General features: G+C 42.7%; 1 protein-coding gene across 2 annotated transcripts in view; it reads left to right on the forward strand.

The window, feature by feature from the left end:
* The window catches only part of MON2 (MON2 homolog, regulator of endosome-to-Golgi trafficking), a 271,194-nt gene that overhangs the window by 37,488 nt on the left and 213,551 nt on the right, over positions 1-20,155 (forward strand). For both annotated transcript variants that reach the window (XM_082256725.1, XM_082256726.1), the window contains exons 3-6: positions 7,340-7,467; positions 10,160-10,291; positions 12,909-13,038; positions 14,294-14,391. In XM_082256725.1, the coding sequence (XP_082112851.1) occupies positions 7,340-7,467; positions 10,160-10,291; positions 12,909-13,038; positions 14,294-14,391 (488 nt within the window). The remainder of the gene's footprint in view (positions 1-7,339; positions 7,468-10,159; positions 10,292-12,908; positions 13,039-14,293; positions 14,392-20,155) is intronic.

Here is a 20,155-nt window from a genome sequence, read left to right on the forward strand (position 1 = left end):
ACTTTGGGGTGCACACCTTAATGCAATAGGCTGCGCACACCTATGGGCGGTGTAGGTGGAAGCGGCGGTGGAGGAGGACCAGGGCCGGATTAGCAGCATCATGGGCTTGGTGCTGAGGATTTTGAAGGGCCTTAAGGGCCGTGCCTTGCCATGCACCCAGAGGAGGAAGGGTGCAGCCATGCATGCCTAATTCAACATGGGATGCTGTCTCTGAAGCCCATAAACACATCCATGCATCGCCAACTGTCCCTCCTTGTCCGGCCTTCACGCTGTGTGGGGAGGTTCTGAGGGTGCTGCCTGGGGAAGCGAGCATAGAAGCCAGACTTCTGTGTTTACAAGTGACAGAAGAGCGGTAACAGTGAATATGGCCAACCCGGGGCCTATATAAAAGGTAGGGGCCTGGAGCTGCAGCTCCAATAGCCCCTACATTAATCTGGCCCTGAGGAGGAGGACGAGGTAGCCAACACTGCTTCTTTTCAAAAATTTTAAATGAGGGTACACCCCAAAAGAGTGAGAGCAAAAATGGAACAATGGGTGGGTAAGGTCGGTATCCATTGCTATTCTGCATAAGGTACGGAAAAGTCCCGTGGGATCCATGCCTGGTTCATTTTAATGAACGTGAGCTTGTCCACATTGTCTCTGGACAGGCGGCTGCGCTTGTCTGTTATAACGCCCCCAGCCGTGCTAAATACCCGTTCAGATAATACACTGGCTGCAGGGCACGCCAGCACCTCCAAGGCGTAAAGGGCAAGCTCAGGCCATGTGCCCAATTTGGAGACCCAGAAGTTGAAGGGGGCAGACCCGTCATTCACTACATGTAGGCGTGTGCACACATACTGCTCCACCATGTTGGTAAAATGCTGCCTCCTGCTAAGACGTTCCATCTGAGCTGCTGGTGCTGCTGTTTGTTGTGGCGTGCTGACAAAGCTTTTCCACATTTCGGCCATGCTAACCCTGCCTTCTGAGGTGCTGGCGGTGCCCTGGTTGCGTTGGCGACCTCCTCCTCCTCCTCCTCTGCCTTGTGCTTCCACTGTGGCCCCGCTGTCAGATGGGAATGCCAGCAGCATGGCGTCTACCAGCGTGCGCTTGTACTCGCGCATCTTGCGATCGCGCTCCAGTGAGTGAATTAAGGACGGTACGTTGTCCTTGTAACGGGGATCCAGCAGCGTGGCCACCCAGTAATCAGCACAAGTTAGAATGTGGGCAACTCGGCGGTCGTTGTGGAGACACTGCAGCATGTAATCGCTCATGTGTGCCAGGCTGCCCAGAGGCAACGAAAGGCTGTCCTCTGTGGGAGGTGTATCGTCCGTGTCCTCTGTATCCCCCCAGCCACGCACCAGTGATGGCCATGAGCTGGCCTGGGTGCCACCCTGCTGTGAACATGGTTCCATCTCCTCCTCCAGCTCCTCCTCCTCCTCATCCTCCTCATCCTCCAGAACTGTGCCCCTGCTGGACAATTGCGTCCCTGGCGTTTGCGTGTGCAGGAACCCACCCTCGGAGCCCCTTGCGAATGACTGCCCTGAAAGCCTTGGAAATGTTACCTCTTCATCCTCCTCCTCCTCCTCATCCTGTGCCACATCCTCTTCCATCATCGCCCGAATTGTTTTTTCAAGGAGGCATAGAAGTGGGATAGTTAAGCTGAGAACGGCGTCATTGCCACTGGCCATGTTGGTGGAGTACTCAAAACAGCGCAACAAGGCACACAGGTCTCGCATGGAGGCCCAGTTAAATTAAATAGCGGAATAGAAAATATGATCCAAAAAAAGTGTATGTATATCACACGTACACAACCACACTGGGCCCCAATTACTATTGTTTGTACCCCTAAAAGGCTAGATGAGGAGTAGGGGGAGTATGGAACAGGCAGCACCCTCAAACCTTCAGAAGTATGAGATGAACCCCAACAACTTGGAAAGGTGGATCTCTCTCACACGTACCAACACAGACTATCCCCCAATTTAACTGATCCCCAAAGGTTTTTGATTAAATAGCGGAATAGAAAATATGATCCAAAAAAAGTGTATGTATATCACACGTACACAACCACACTAGGCCCCAATTACTATTGTTTGTACCCCTAAAAGGCTAGGAGTAGGGGGAGTATGGAACAGGCAGCACCCTCAAACCTTCAGAAGTATGAGATGAACCCCAACAACTTGGAAAGGTGGATCTCTCTCACACGTACCAACACAGACTATCCCCCAATTTAACTGATCCCCAAAGGTTTTTGATTAAATAGCGGAATAGAAAATATGATCCAAAAAAAGTGTATGTATATCACACGTACACAACCACACTAGGCCCCAATTACTATTGTTTGTACCCCTAAAAGGCTAGGAGTAGGGGGAGTATGGAACAGGCAGCACCCTCAAACCTTCAGAAGTATGAGATGAACCCCAACAACTTGGAAAGGTGGATCTCTCTCACACGTACCAACACAGACTATCCCCCAATTTAACTGATCCCCAAAGGTTTTTGATTAAATAGCGGAATAGAAAATATGATCCAAAAAAAGTGTATGTATATCACACGTACACAACCACACTGGGCCCCAATTACTATTGTTTGTACCCCTAAAAGGCTAGATGAGGAGTAGGGGGAGTATGGAACAGGCAGCACCCTCAAACCTTCAGAAGTATGAGATGAACCCCAACAACTTGGAAAGGTGGATCTCTCTCACACGTACCAACACAGACTATCCCCCAATTTAACTGATCCCCAAAGGTTTTTGATTAAATAGCGGAATAGAAAATATGATCCAAAAAAAGTGTATGTATATCACACGTACACAACCACACTAGGCCCCAATTACTATTGTTTGTACCCCTAAAAGGCTAGGAGTAGGGGGAGTATGGAACAGGCAGCACCCTCAAACCTTCAGAAGTATGAGATGAACCCCAACAACTTGGAAAGGTGGATCTCTCTCACACGTACCAACACAGACTATCCCCCAATTTAACTGATCCCCAAAGGTTTTTGATTAAATAGCGGAATAGAAAATATGATCCAAAAAAAGTGTATGTATATCACACGTACACAACCACACTAGGCCCCAATTACTATTGTTTGTACCCCTAAAAGGCTAGGAGTAGGGGGAGTATGGAACAGGCAGCACCCTCAAACCTTCAGAAGTATGAGATGAACCCCAACAACTTGGAAAGGTGGATCTCTCTCACACGTACCAACACAGACTATCCCCCAATTTAACTGATCCCCAAAGGTTTTTGATTAAATAGCGGAATAGAAAATATGATCCAAAAAAAGTGTATGTATATCACACGTACACAACCACACTAGGCCCCAATTACTATTGTTTGTACCCCTAAAAGGCTAGATGAGGAGTAGGGGGAGTATGGAACAGGCAGCACCCTCAAACCTTCAGAAGTATGAGATGAACCCCAACAACTTGGAAAGGTGGATCTCTCTCACACGTACCAACACAGACTATCCCCCAATTTAACTGATCCCCAAAGGTTTTTGATTAAATAGCGGAATAGGAAATATGATCCAAAAAAAGTGTATGTATATCACACGTACACAACCACACTAGGCCCCAATTACTATTGTTTGTACCCCTAAAAGGCTAGATGAGGAGTAGGGGGGGTATGGAACAGGCAGCACCCTCAAACCTTCAGAAGTATGAGATGAACCCCAACAACTTGGAAAGGTGGATCTCTCTCACACGTACCAACACAGACTATCCCCCAATTTAACTGATCCCCAAAGGTTTTTGATTAAATAGCGGAATAGAAAATATGATCCAAAAAAAGTGTATGTATATCACACGTACACAACCACACTAGGCCCCAATTACTATTGTTTGTACCCCTAAAAGGCTAGATGAGGAGTAGGGGGGGTATGGAACAGGCAGCACCCTCAAACCTTCAGAAGTATGAGATGAACCCCAACAACTTGGAAAGGTGGATCTCTCTCACACGTACCAACACAGACTATCCCCCAATTTAACTGATCCCCAAAGGTTTTTGATTAAATAGCGGAATAGAAAATATGATCCAAAAAAAGTGTATGTATATCACACGTACACAACCACACTGGGCCCCAATTACTATTGTTTGTACCCCTAAAAGGCTAGATGAGGAGTAGGGGGAGTATGGAACAGGCAGCACCCTCAAACCTTCAGAAGTATGAGATGAACCCCAACAACTTGGAAAGGTGGATCTCTCTCACACGTACCAACACAGACTATCCCCCAATTTAACTGATCCCCAAAGGTTTTTGATTAAATAGCGGAATAGAAAATATGATCCAAAAAAAGTGTATGTATATCACACGTACACAACCACACTAGGCCCCAATTACTATTGTTTGTACCCCTAAAAGGCTAGGAGTAGGGGGAGTATGGAACAGGCAGCACCCTCAAACCTTCAGAAGTATGAGATGAACCCCAACAACTTGGAAAGGTGGATCTCTCTCACACGTACCAACACAGACTATCCCCCAATTTAACTGATCCCCAAAGGTTTTTGATTAAATAGCGGAATAGAAAATATGATCCAAAAAAAGTGTATGTATATCACACGTACACAACCACACTGGGCCCCAATTACTATTGTTTGTACCCCTAAAAGGCAGGATGAGGAGTAGGGGGAGTATGGAACAGGCAGCACCCTCAAATCTTCAGAAGTATGAGATTGTGTTCACTGTACCCCACAAAGATTGAGTTCACTGCACCCCACAATGATTGTGTTCACTGCACCCCACAAAGATTGTGTTCACTGCACCTCACAAAGATTGTGTTCACTGTACCCCCCAAAGATTGTGTTCACTGCACCCCACAAAGATTCTGTTCACTGTACCCCACAAAGATTGTGTTCACTGCACCCTAAAAGGATGTTGTTCACTGCACCCCACAAAGATTGTGTTCACTGCACCCTAAAAGGATGTTGTTCACTGCACCCCAAAAAGATTGTGTTCACTGTACCCCCCCAAAGATTGTGTTCACTGCACCCCACAAAGATTGTGTTCACTGCACCCCACAAAGATTGTGTTCACTGTACCCCCCAAAGATTGTGTTCACTGCACCCCAAAAAGATTGTGTTCACTGTACCCCCCAAAGATTGTGTTCACTGCACCCCACAAAGATTCTGTTCACTGTACCCCACAAAGATTGTGTTCACTGCACCCCAAAAAGATTGTGTTCACTGTACCCCCCCCAAAGATTGTGTTCACTGCACCCCACAAAGATTCTGTTCACTGCACCCCACAAAGGATTTTGTTCACTGCACCCCAAAAAGATTGTGTTCACTGCACCCCAAAAAGGATTTTGATCACTGCACCCCAAAAAGGATGTTGTTCACTGCACCCCAAAAATGATTTTGTTCACTCCACCCCAAAAAGATTGTGTTCACTGCACCCCACAAAGATTGTGTTCACTGCACCCCAAAAAGATTGTGTTCACTGTACCCCCCAAAGATTGTGTTCACTGCACCCCACAAAGATTCTGTTCACTGTACCCCACAAAGATTGTGTTCACTGCACCCCACAAAGATTGTGTTCACTGCACCCCAAAAAGATTGTGTTCACTGCACCCCAAAAAGGATGTTGTTCACTCCACCCCAAAAAGATTGTGTTCACTGCACCCCACAAAGATTGTGTTCACTGCACCCCACAAAGATTGTGTTCACTGCACCCCAAAAATGATTTTGTTCACTGCACCCCAAAAAGGATTTTGTTCACTGCACCCCAAAAAGGATGTTGTTCACTCCACCCCAAAAAGATTGTGTTCACTGCACCCCAAAAAGATTGTGTTCACTGCACCCCACAAAGGATTTTGTTCACTGCACCCCAAAAAGATTGTGTTCACTGCACCCCAAAAAGGATGTTGTTCACTGCGCCCCAAAAAGGATTTTGTTCACTGCACCCCAAAAAGAATGTGTTCACTGCACCCCACAAAGGATTTTGTTCACTGCACCCCACAAAGATTGTGTTCACTGCACACCAAAAAGGATTGTGTTCACTGCACCCCAAAAAGATTTTGTTCACTGCACCCCAAAAAGATTGTGTTCACTGCAGCCCAAAAAGATTGTGTTCACTGCAGCCCAAAAAGATTGTGTTCACTGCAGCTCACACACAGAAAAATGGATGTGGATCACTGACACCTGCCTATCTCCAATCCCACACCACACAGCAATATCGATTGTAGTTTGTAGAACACAGTTTCCCTAAAATTCAGCAGACTCTGTCCCTAACAGGATTGAGAAGAGATCGTAGATCAGGATTGAGTGCAGATTCACCCCACCCCCCACACAGCAATATCGATTGTAGTTTGTAGAAGACACTGACCCTATAATTCAGCAGACTCTATCCCTAAAATGCCTACAACTCGCCCTGCCTAAACACTCCGACCTGTCCCTCAATTCTATCCGGACACAAATGGTTTTTTCCTGCCTATCTTTCCCTAATCAGCAGCCAGCACATTGATGTGTGCTCTGTCCCTTAGCTAAGCAGCAGAATGACGCTGCTGCGGCGGCTGCCTCGAACTTATAAAGACTTGGTCACATGCTTCAGACGGCCAATCACAGCTACTAAGACATTTGCAGGCATGGCTGGGATGGCTTAAGGCACACCAGTTAAACGATTGTTGATTGGCTGTTGAAAGCCCGCCATGAAAAGAGCGCCAAAGCATGCAAAACCCGGAAATAAAACGACCGAACACGGATTTTTACCCGAACATACAGTAAAGTGTCCGTGTCCGTGTTCGGGTAAAAAAAATCCAATTATTCGGTACGAACACGAATAATACAGTCCGTGTTCGCTCAACACTAGTATTCATACATTCAAAAAAAACGGACATTGATGGAAGCGGATGAGAACGGATGTTAACTGATGATCATCCGTTGTCATCCGTTTTTACATAGAGATACATTGATGTCCGTTTTTCATCCGTCAACGGATGGATGAAAAACGGACAAACGGACCGTATGTGTGAAAGGGGCCTTACACGTGCACACTACATATCCAGACTGAGCAGTGCCGGAGGTCAGTCTGATAACTGCAGTATATGCACAGTGGATCAAGAATCCAGGCAAACAGCCCTCACTTGCATAGATAATCAGACGCAGTAGCTTACGGGTCCTAACAACGCTGGGGGGAAAAGCCATTTTTATTGTGGCTGTATAGCGTTGTGGGAAGCTAGGGCAAGAAGCATGTAAACAGGATCACCAGGTAATTTTAGTACTTTTAAATAGGCATAAAAAAAAAGAGCATACTTTTTGTTGTGTAATGATTTTGTCTCTTTCTGCCTTTTTTACATGTCTGTGTTAGAAATATTAATGTATTTTAATCATGATTATTGTATCTTTTCTCATCCTTCCTGAAGCTTTGAAGGAGAATAGTTCTGAAGTAGTTCAACCATTTCTCATGGGTTGTGGGACAAAAGAACCGAAAATTACTCAGCTTTGCCTTGCTGCTATCCAGAGGCTCATGACACATGAAGTGGTATCTGAGGTATGGGGATTAAACACTTTCATTGTGCTTTTATTTGCCTTAAAGAAGAACTCTAGAAACTTATGCACTTTTTAAAATGTACTGGCTTATAAGGGGTTAAGTTCAATGAGGTTTATGCCACCTTGTGGACATATCCCTTATTAAAAACTTACACTTTTACAGCTTGCCAGGTGTATAGATTTATTTATTATTTTTATATAGGATGTATATAGCGCCGACAGTTTAGATCTCTGCCTGCTCCTCCTTTCTTCTTGTCCATTCACAGAACACTTTGTATTATGTAAACCCATTTACATGTAAATTGTTCGAAATTCAGCACATTTAGCAGGAACCGGATGAATTTTGATCAGTGTATGGTGGCAGTCCCTGCTTGACAGAAGTCAGCCATTTTATCCATGTCTTTGAGAAAAGTTTTCCTTCAGCTCTCTTCCAATCAGAGGCTACGATCAACTAATCAGTGGGGGTGAAATTCCTCCATCCACCTTCTTTGTATGGATGGTAGAATCTGTCAAAAACATGTGATATATAGTCAGCTTTGGGTTCACACTTTAGGTTGACATTCAAGGATTCAAATTTAGCAAGTTTCTCACAGAACAGGGCTGGAGCCTCCTGTCGGTTGGTTTTGTGCTGTGTAACCCTCTTTCATGCTCTGGTGTGTATTTTGGTGAAATGGGATTGTACTGGATTAAGTGAACATACTGGCATACATATCCATAAGCTTTGGTTCAGGGCTGTTCTATAAGAAAATGCTTCTAGGTTGGGCGGCACAGTGGCTAAGTGGTTAGCACTTTTGCCCGACAGCACCGAAATCGCCTGTTTGAATCCCAACCACAATACTACCTGCCTGGAGTTTGCATGTTCTCCCTGTGTGGGTTTCCTCTCTCACTCCAAAGACATGCTGGTAGGTTAATTGACTGACCAATGTGAATGTACTATATATATATATATATATATATATATATATATATATATATATATACACACAGTGCCTTGCGAAAGTATTCGGCCCCCTTAAACTTTGCGACCTTTTGCCACATTTCAGGCTTCAAACATAAAGATATAAAACTGTAATTTTTTGTGAAGAATCAACAACAAGTGGGACACAATCAGGAAGTGGAACGAAATTTATTGGATATTTCAAACTTTTTTAACAAATAAAAAACTGAAAAATTGGGCGTGCAAAATTATTCAGCCCCCTTAAGTTAATACTTTGTAGCGCCACCTTTTGCTGCGATTACAGCTGTAAGTCGCTTGGGGTATGTCTATCAGTTTTGCACATTGAGAAACTGACATTTTTGCCCATTCCTCCTTGCAAAACAGCTCGAGCTCAGTGAGGTTGGATGGAGAGCGTTTGTGAACAGCAGTTTTCAGTTCTTTCCACGGATTCTTGATTGGATTCAGGTCTGGACTTTGACTTGGCCATTCTAACACCTGGATATGTTTATTTGTGAACCATTCGCTTGTAGATTTTGCTTTATGTTTTGGATCATTGTCTTGTTGAAAGACAAATCTCCGTCCCAGTCTCAGGTCTTTTGCAGACTCCATCAGGTTTTCTTCCAGAATGGTCCTGTATTTGGCTCCATCCATCTTCCCATCAATTTTAACCATCTTCCCTGTCCCTGCTGAAGAAAAGCAGGCCCAAAAAATGATGCTGCCACCACCATGTTTGACAGTGGGGATGGTGTGTTCAGGGTGATGAGCTGTGTTGCTTTTACACCAAACATAACGTTTTGCATTGTTGCCAAAAAGTCCAGATTTGTGCAGTATACGACTGATTGTTATCCTATGGACAGAGTCTCCCACCTCAGCTGTAGATCTCTGCAGTTCATCCAGAGTGATCATGGGCTGAAAGTTTAGAGGGACGGCCAGGTCTTCGTAGATTTGCAGTGGTCTGATACTCCTTCCATTTCAATATTATCGCTTGCACAGTGCTCCTTGGGATGTTTAAAGCTTGGCAAATCTTTTTGTATCCAAATCCGGCTTTAAACTTCTCCACAACAGTATCTCGGACCTGCCTGGTGTGTTTCTTGTTCTTCTTAGTGCTCTCTGTGATTTAAACGGACCTCTGAGACTATCACAGTGCAGGTGCATTTATACAGAGACTTGATTACACACAGGTGGATTCTATTTATCATCATTAGTCATTTAGGTCAACATTGGATCATTCAGAGATCCTCACTGAACTTCTGCAGAGAGTTTGCTGCTCTGAAAGTAAAGGGGCTGAATAATTTTGCACGCCCAATTTTTCAGTTTTTTATTTATTAAAAAAGTTTGAGATATCCAATAAATTTTGTTCCACTTCATGATTGTGTCCCACTTGTTGTTGAGTCTTCACAAAAAATTACAGTTTTATATCTTTATGTTTGAAGCCTGAAATGTGGCAAAAGGTCGCAAAGTTCAAGGGGGCCGAATACTTTCGCAATTTTTCGCAAGGCACTGTCTATCTCTCTATCTCTCAATCTATCTATATCTATATACCGTATATATATACATATTGTAAAGCACTGCCTAAGTTGGTGGTGCTATAAAATTACCTGCTGCAGAGAACATGCTGGAATAAAAAAATTTGGCTGACTTGTGACTTGCCTTTGACACCTTTTGTCCATGTTAATGCAACATTTTTTACTTTAAGTTTAAAATAAACCAATCATGGAATGTAGATTTCTGTTTAAGATCTTTTTATATGTTTAAGGCTGCTGCTGGGAATATCATCAACATGTTATGGCAGCTCATGGAAAATGGTTTAGAGGAACTGAAGCTGCTACAGACTGTTTTGGTACTTCTGACAACTAATACAGTGGTCCATGATGATGCTCTGTCAAAGGTAATACACTTGTTCAGTAAGCAAATCTTGTGTTTTCCTCAGTGATGCTCATATTTCCTGTTTTCTCTTCCTATATCATATGAATTCTTGAAGGCATTATACACTTTCTGATGTTTTTGTTGTTTAATTTACTTAGTTAATTTGGTTGAAAAAAGATACAAGTCGATCCAGTACAACCCACAGAAAAAAAAAAAATTTGCTTTTAGTATAATTTACAGTGGGTACGGAAAGTATTCAGACCCCCTTAAATTTTTCACTCTTTGTTATATTGCAGCCATTTGCTAAAATCATTTAAGTTCATTCTTCTTCCTCATGAATGTACACATAGCACCCCATACTGACAGAAAAACACAGAATTGTTGACATTGTTGCAGATTTATTAAAAAAGAAAAACTGAAATATCACATGGTCCTAAGTATTCAGACCCTTTGCTCAGTATTTAGTAGAAGCCCCCTTTTGATCTAATACAGCCAGGAGTCTTTATGGGAAAGATGCAACAAGTCTTTCACACCTGGATTTGGGGATCCTCTGCCATTCCTCCTTGCAGATCCTCTCCAGTTCTTTCAGGTTGGATGGTAAACGTTGGTGGACAGCCATTTTTAGGTCTCTCCAGAGATGCTCAATTGGGTTTAAGTCAGGGCTCTGGCTGGGCAATTCAAGAACAGTCACGGAGTTGTTGTGAAGCCACTCCTTCATTATTTTAGCTGTGTGCTTAGGGTTATTGTCTTGTTGGAAGGTAAACCTTCGGCCCAGTCTGAGGTCCAGAGCACTCTGGAGAAGGTTTTTGTCCAGGATATCCCTGTACTTGGCCGCATTCATCTTTCCCTTGATTGCAACCAGTCGTCCTGTCCCTGCAGCTAAAAAAAAAAACACCCCCACAGCATGATACTGCCACCACCATGCTTCACTGTTGGGACTGTATTGGACAGGTGATGAGCAGTGCCTGGTTTTCTCCACACATACCGCTTAGAATTAAGGCCAAAAAGTTCTATTTTGGTCTCATCAGACCAGGGAATCTTATTTCTCACCATCTTGGAGTCCTTCAGGTGTTTTTTTAGCAAACTCCATGTGGGCTTTCATGTGTCTTACACTGAGGAGAGGCTTCCGTCGGGCCACTCTGCCATAAAGCCCCGACTGGTGGAGGGCTGCAGTGATGGTTGACTTTCTACAACTTTCTCCCATCTCCTGACTGCATCTCTGGAGCTCAGCCACAGTGATCTTTGGGTTCTTCTTTACCTCTCTCACCAAGGCTCTTCTCCCCCAATAGCTCAGTTTGGCCGGACGGCCAGCTCTAGGAAGGGCTCTGGTCGTCCCAAACGTCTTCCATTTGAGGATTATGGAGGCCACTGTGCTCTTAGGAACCTTAAGTGCAGCAGAAATCTTTTTGTAACCTTGGCCAGATCTGTGCCTTGCCACAATTCTGTCTCTGAGCTCTTCAGGCAGTTCCTTTGACCTCATGATTCTCATTTGCTCTGACATGCATTGTGATCTGGAAGGTCTTATATAGACAGGTGTGTGGCTTTCCTAATCAAGTCCAATCAGTATAATCAAACACAGCTGGACTCAAATGAAGGTGTAGAACCATCTCAAGGATGATCAGAAGAAATGGAAAGCACCTGAGTTAAATATATGAGTGTCACAGCAAAGGGTCTGAATACTTAGGACCATGTGATATTTCAGTTTTTCTTTTTTAATAAATCTGCAACAATGTCAACAATTCTGTGTTTTTCTGTCAGTATGGGGTGCTATGTGTACATTCACGAGGAAGAAGAATGAACTTAAATGATTTTAGCAAATGGCTGCAATATAACAAAGAGTGAAAAATTTAAGGGGGTCTGAATACTTTCCGTACCCACTGTATATTCCCTGTTTGTTTTACTTTGTAATGATGGGTTTTCATATTCTATCTGCAGTTTGTAGTGTCAGATCAATTCCCCTATGTCCATGTATTGCTGCAGTAAGCTTGTCCCTATCGGGTAACGGGACAAGGCAACTTCCTTTTCTGAGTCACTCAGTATCCAGTGCATGACTTTCCATTTCCTGCATTTCAAATACTTCTTTCTGCATCACAAAAGTTTGAGTGCAAATAATATGAAATACATCATAGCCGCGGGCTCTGGTAATTGTTCTGCCTATGTTTGTCCGTGTCAGATCTAGTTGCTGTGTAGTTCTCACCTGCAGAGCAATAGACTGACAGACCCTCAGATTGTGGCATATATAGTTTCTATGTAGTAATGTTGGTTCTCAGACAACAGACAGAATTCATTAACCCGTGCAGTGCCATGCAGCAAGCCTCATGTTTGAACACAAACCGAAATTCTTGACAAAGAAATGTGAAGATTTACTCGACTATAGACTGTGCATGCCAACAAATGAAAATCTGTATTGGCTCCATGGCTCTGGTATAGAATCCTTTGGTGTTCACACACACCTACACAGGTTGAACTGGATGGGCTATTGTCTTTATTTAACCTCAACTACTATCTAACTATGTAACTATGAGAGTCAGCAATTCAGGTTAAGCAATATAAATTGAATGTAGACTGATAAAGCTAGCCTAAGATTCTGCACTGTTTGTCTTTGTCAAACTTTAGTAACACTCATAAAATGTTTCCAGGCAATTGTCCTTTGCTTCAGACTGCACTTCACGAAAGACAACATAACGAATAACACAGCAGCAGCAACCGTACGACAAGTAGTTACTGTGGTATTTGAGAGGATGGTGGCAGAGGATGAAAAGCATAAAGGTAAAGCTAGAAAAAAATTGATGTGCCAAATAAAACACAATAATTCTGGATATTATGAAAATGCTATTACAATTTCTTGTTCTCACTGGAGGATTCTGCCACAATGTGAAGGTACATCCTATTACCTGTAAGTGGATTGTGTGGCACCCAGGTCTCCATGATCAGCCCTGTATGTATTATGTTTTTGCAGGGTTCATCCTATTTAGTGTTAGAAAAGCTGTAAGGAAGCCTCAATAGTAGTTGAGGAGGATAACCTGCTTGCGAACCACAATTTAGAAATCACTGCCCTATATGTCCTGTACTCTGTACAAATACTGATTATTGTTATGAATGAAGTGTTCAGTGGTCCATTAGCAGAACGCCATTAGACTAGGATAAAAGGTTGACACCGCTGCTGACGGATGCATGATCCTAAACCGCGCTACCTGCGTCTGTAGACTCAAAAAGTGCATCTCAGCCCCGCCCCCTGCTACCTCATCACACAATTTGATTGACAGCAGCAGGAGCCAATGGCTCCCACTGCTATCAATCTGGCCTGGGAGGAGGGAGAGTGCAGAGAGCCGCTGCTCTCGGGCACAACGCTTGATCAATATTGGGCTCAGGTAAGTATAATGTGGGAGGCTGGGGCTGGGAGGGGGGGGGGGCAATCCTGTGCCACAAAAGGTTTTACTTTATACAGAGAAGCCTTTAGAACCACTTTATTTGGGAGCACTTGAAAAGCATGTCTACTCGTGCTTTAAAGGTGCTTTTATTAAAAAGTCTATTAGGCCAAGATCTGTTATTCTGCTCCTGTAAGTCGCTTGTAATAATGTGTACAAAACCTGTACTTGCTGAAGATGTTCTTAGCCTGAAAAATAAAACGAATGCAGCTACCACATCTAGATTGGTAAGCTGCAATATATTAAATTTTTTTTTTTTTTTGGTTTAGATATGCTTTGATTTTAACTTTTTTTTTTTGCTATGCTGTCAATTTATGAAGACCTCCATAAATTTGCCCATAAACTTCTGTGAACATCATGAAATGTACAATACATGACCCACAAGGCCAGATGCTCAGCTTGTAGTGGGAGTTTAAGACCTTATCTTTCACGATTATGTGTTAAGGGGTCCTGTTCATCATTTCTGTGTAATAAAAGCCAAATGTGACCTATGTATTTTGGTAATTTGCTAAAATTAATGTAGATATTCTGGTAAAACATAAGGGTAATTTGTTAAGTGTGTGAAAGATTAAATTCTGTCTCTTTATTGTATGCAGATGTTGTGGAGCAACCCGTGCCTGTCACTGGAAACAGTAATAGGAGATCTGTCAGCACTCTTAAGCCATGTGCTAAAGATGCATACATGCTCTTTCAGGTATAAGAATATGCAGTTTGCTGTATTTCTATGATGGCTTACTGAAATAATCAGCTTGTGTTTATGATACTTTGCTAGCTCTGTTGGCCTTGCTTTAGAAGATAAAAGTGCACACAAACATAAATGCACTGTTTGCATGTTTAGTTTGTACCCTTTTTTACTGTACTGCTGGGGATTCCACAAATGCCTGTTTGTTGAGGGTCAAGTTGTGAAGTAGATGTATACATAAAATGTATTGCATTTTTGCTCTCTTTTAACTGAGAAGATACTTCTTGGAATGGGTAATTGCTTTTACTGGTCTAATGCTCACGGACATTTGCAGGCATTTTATATGCCTAGGGTCAAGTTCCTGGGGCTTTCCTGCACCTGGGGATTCTGAAACCTGGGCGTTCAGCAGTGTTAATTATTTAAATCAAACTTCGATTTAGCTTTAGTCATAGTCTTTAGACTAAAATGGCATTTTAGTTTTAGTCATATTTTAGTTATCTGAATTGTTTTAGTCGTGTTTTAGTCACCCAAATTGTTTTAAGCTGGATACACACTATACATCTTTTGTTGTTAGATTTCCTTTAGATTTACCTTCAACTATGTAGTGGAAAGGCCTGCCTGACTGCATACAAAGTGAAAGTGTTTAGATTTGACCTCATATTATTTGGTTTTGGTAAATCTAAAGGAAAAAAAAAATCTAAAGACAATTGTATAGTGTGTATGGCCCTCAGGGTCGGTTCACACTCTTGTGAGTGTGGCGATCGCATGTAATATGAGAGCGCACTGCTCCTTCATTACATGCGATCGGATGTGCGGTGCAAATTCAGCCATACACTTTGTATGGCTGAAATTCGCACTGCACCCGCACAAAAGACGCACAGGACCCTTTTTTTCCAGCCGCATCAGGATCGGATCGCACAGTGGTTCACACTTGTGCGATCCGATTCTGTGCGAACTGTCAGATCGCACTGCAATATGCAATCAAACTGGGGGTGTCGTTAACATTTAATTGACACCCCCTGCGTATCGCATATGGCAGTGTGAACTGCCAGATGTGCGTTTGCGATGCGGGAACAGGCTGCGAATTCGCAGCCTTCCCGCATCGCACAAGTGTGAACCGGGACTCAGTTGACTAAAATCTCCAGGATCAAAAACAAACAAAAATATTGTTTTTGACAAACAGAAGTGCAACTTTAAAATATTAAAAAAACTTTAAACTCTATTGTCTGTAATGCCATTGCACTTATTACCTGAATATAAAAACTTTAAGAGCCTATTCACACTAGCACGACTTGTGAGGCGACTTGAGTAGCCCCAGGTCGCTTGACATAACAAAAGCAATGTTAATCAATCAGTGTCGTCTTAATTGGCACTACTGAAGTTGCTCCGACTTCAGAAAAGGGTCCTGTACTACTTTGAGGCGACCTGTGATCCGACTGTCCCATATACTTCAATGGGAGTTGCCTCCTTATCTTAATTGACACGACTTGTTATCAGACTTTCCAGGAAGAAGAAAGAGATTAGCCAGACATTCCCCACAGACAAAGTCGCCTGTCTCTTCAAAGTAGTGCACAAGTCTCTTCCAAGTCTTTAAACAAGTCTCTTCAAGTCACGGGGCGACTTTCTGGTCGTGGTAGTGTGAACCGGCTCTAACAGTTTTTACAGTTAACCGTAATAATGAAAACAAGTGTCAAGTAATATCTTTTTAAATAAAACGAACAAGCATATTGCTTTTTGACCACTGCTAATTTGGATGTCAAATTTCAATGTCGTTTTTTAGTCCTAGTCTTTTGACTAAAATGCCCTTTTAGTTTTAGTTGTATTTTAGGCATTTTAATTAAAACCGAATTTTATTTTCGTATAGTATAATCACTGAAAACATGCAGCTGACGAAAATATTTTTCGTTGACAAAATGAACGCTGGTGTTCAGGAAATATGTCATACCTGCATACACGGCTAAAAACCGCTGAACGGACTCCTCAGCAGTTACACAACTGGGGTCGTGTACAGCCATTCACTTGTATGGCAGGCTGTATGCACCAGCTGTGGCTCCCCAGGTATGGGAAAACTCCAAGAATATTACTGTAAGCATATAAAATGCCTGTCAGCGTTCTTGTGCATGAGACCTAACTAGAAATATACTTCTAGTACACCATTGCTACTACTATAAAATATCTCCCTCTTTCAGACATAACACAAATTAATAAAATATTTTTTATTAAGCTGATCTCTCTCACATTTTTAAAGTTTACACAATTTAAACTATACTCCCTTATGAAGTATGGCCATATTCGTGTTTTACGAAAGAATGAAAGAACTGTTTGCAAGTTTGTGCTTCCTCATAGCAGCCAATCCGATTCCAGTGCCAGTAATGGTAAGAATGTAAGGTTGAATCTGACTAGTGGTTAATAGGCATTATAGGCTGTCAGACACTTGACCCTTCAAGCAATTTAAATACTTTCACACTGGGCACTTTTACCCCACTTCCTGCCCAGGCCAATTTTCTGCTTTCAACACTGTCGCACCTTGAATGAGAAATGCGTGGTCATGCAACACTGTACCCAAACAAAGTTGTTATCATTTTTATGAGACAGAGTTTTCTTTTGGTGGTATTTATTCACCACTGGGTTTTTTTATTTTTTGTTAAACAATAAAAAAAGACCAAAAAAAAAAAAGCCTCTTTTAAAAGAAGTATTTTTTTTTCTCCTTCACTGATGTGCACTGATGAGGCTGCACTGATGAGAAGGAACTAATATGCAGCAGTGTTAGGTGACAATGATGTGCAGTACTGATGAGCACAGATAGGCGGCACTCAAAGGCAGCACTGACTGACATCACTACTGGGCACTTACTGGCATCACTGCTGGGCACTGTCTGGGCTGCACTTATATTTAGGGCACTGTTCATTATCTGTGCAGATCTCCCCTGTGAGGAAATGCCACTGATCGGTTCTCCTCCTCACACACTGTCAGTGCGAGGAGAGGAATGCCAATAACTGGCATTTCCTTGTTTACATGTAATTAGCTGTGATTGGACACAGCTGATAACATGGGTAAAGAGCCTTGTCATTGGCTCTTTGCCAAAATTGGTGATGTGCCGTGTCCCAGGGACAGAGCACACCACCGGTCGCCAACCCACAAGCGCGCAGGCACAGCAAGAGTGGGATGACATTATATGGCGTTGTTCCGAGAGAGGCACCTTGCGCCCATGATTTTACAATACAGAAGAATTATATTTTTCAGTCTAGAAAGCAAAGTTGCAGCAGTTATCAGTTAATTTGTATGCATGGATTTATTAAATATTATTCCAAAAATCAGTTTTTGGACTGTCAAGTTATTGTAACCGAAAAAAACTAAATTATTGTAGGCATTTCTTAAAAGCGGAATCCAGACAGTTTTTTTTTATTGTCATTCTTTCTATTAGCAAATATTTAGGACTCCATCCATTGCTCTCTATGGAGCTGCAGATGTAAAGGGACACGTGTCCGTTTACACCTGCCGACATCCAATTGGATCCTCTAAAAACAGACGGATTGTGATCCTTTTCCCATCCATTTAGTGGATTCGATCAGATGACAGTTGGATGTAAACGAACAGTCGGGCCTTTTTCACCCGAGTGCGCACAGAGGAAAGCAGTGCATAAGCAGAGCGGGCACGCATGCACATGTCATCCGCCTGCTCAGCGGGGATCAGTGGAGAGATTCCCCGCTGAGCAGGCGGATCCAATGGTGGAGTCGGCCCCTGTGAAAGAGCCCTTAGTTGATCTTTTGTAATACCTGTGGCTGCTATTCAGTACAATGCACTGGAAAAAAGCTGTTCAAAGACAGGTATGCTCTTGTACAGCACATACAGAGTATAATATTTCGCTGGAATTAACTGTGTGCATTATTCTCTAGCTGGGCTATTTTTTTTTTTACCTGTAATCTGTTCCTTTTATCAAGCCAAGCACAGGTTTGTCTGGATAGGTCTTACTGTACCTACAGACATAAAAAATAAATAAAATTTCCCCATTACATATGGTTGCAGTTAGATTGCGGAAGGTTTGTATGTTTGTAGGCATTTCCAGAACTCTAGCTGATTCTCACTGCCCAGGCCTGCTTGAGGGAAAGTCAGTGGGCCAGGATGCATTTTCCTAGCCGTTCACTATTGTTTTCACAAAGACAGACTGGCGCCCCCATCTCTTTTCTTTATAGGCAAAAGTATGCAGGTTCGCCCAGTGAGAACTTTCATGTTTGTATGAAGATCTTCTATTAGAAAGATTGTTCGACAACCAAGCTGTGCATACACTGCCATCTGCTGTTTGTAAGCAGCTTTAGAAATTAGAGACTTGCTATTCACCCAGTATTGGTGATTTGCTGATAATTAAACAGCATGTCTAATAAGTGCAATGCAGAAAAGTATCTTAGGTTGGCATGTGATTTTTCCACTGTACACCTTTAGAAAGGCCAGCATATAACAGATTCTGACTCAGAACTTTGCCCTATTTCTATGATATTGGCTAAACTGCCTGCCCACAAAGAACCTTTCTGTAGCTCATAAAGAAGAATGTGTGAATAATATTTTATACATAACTGATATTGTACAAGGTCTTTTTGTGTTGCTGCTTATTTCAAAGTGGCTGATGCTTAGACATGACTGGTGGTTTTTACATTTTTTAAAAACCACGAATATAACACAAGTATAGCAACACAGGGCGAAATAGAAACAAGCTATATTGGTATCTGTTAGTATATAAAAACATAATTAAGATTACGTCTACCATTAAAGTGGAAATTCAGCCAAAATCTATTGCCAATGGACATGGGTATTGGTGCAAAAGTGAAGGTACTAGTGTGCCCCAAAGATGAAATGCCAGGGAAGTGACGTCACCCATAGAGTTACTATGGGGCTTCCTTTGTCGGCTGCCTCTCTTGCTCACTCCCACACACTGAAGCTGCTGCTGACAGCTCAGCTTGGGACCGTGGCGGCTGCCGAACAGGTAAGTGATCTCTTCTGTAGAGGGCTAGATAGATAAGGCTTAGAATGTTGCTGAGTAGGTTTAGCGTTAGGTTTTGGCTGAACTTCCACTTTAAAGTCTAGTTCCAGGCAAACTAATATACAGTTGGAAAAACACATATTGGAAATGTTTTACATGGAAAACATTTTGGCATTGTGTGTTTGTGTTCATACAGTCTTGTAAACCAGACACACCAGAAAGGTGATAAGCTGGGAAGCCACCCTGTGTCTGCTGGTTAGACAATTATTTGTTTTATCTTTTTAATCTCTGGCTACATTAGCCAACCATAGATGAGTCTAAAACTGACTGTTCTGTTTGACTGAGTGCCGGTTCACATTTGTGCAATCACAGAGATCGCATGTAATTCAGAGCGCACTTCTCCTAAAATTACATGCGATGTCTGTGCGGTGCAAATTCAGCCATACAGTTTGTATGGCTGAATTTGCACCGCAATCGCACTTAAACACGCACAGGACCCTTTTTTTGGTCCACAGCAGAATCGGATCGCATGGTGGTTCACATTAGTGCGATCCGATTCTGTTCGAACTGTCAGATCGCACTGCGATATGCCATCTGATCTGGGGGTGTCGGTAACTTTTAATTGACTCCCCCAGCGTATCTCATATGGCAGTGTGAACTGCCAGGAGTGTGGATGCGATGCGGGAACACGCTGTATATTCGCAGCGTTTCCGCATTGCATAAATGTGAACCAAATAGATGATACAATTGTGTCATCATTTGTTTTGTCTTTCTAAACAAAATCCAGCATGTTGGATCAGG

The sequence above is a fragment of the Pelophylax lessonae genome (genome assembly GCF_965119305.1).
Source record: "Pelophylax lessonae genome assembly, chromosome: 4".
Classification (NCBI taxonomy): Eukaryota; Metazoa; Chordata; class Amphibia; order Anura; family Ranidae; genus Pelophylax; species Pelophylax lessonae.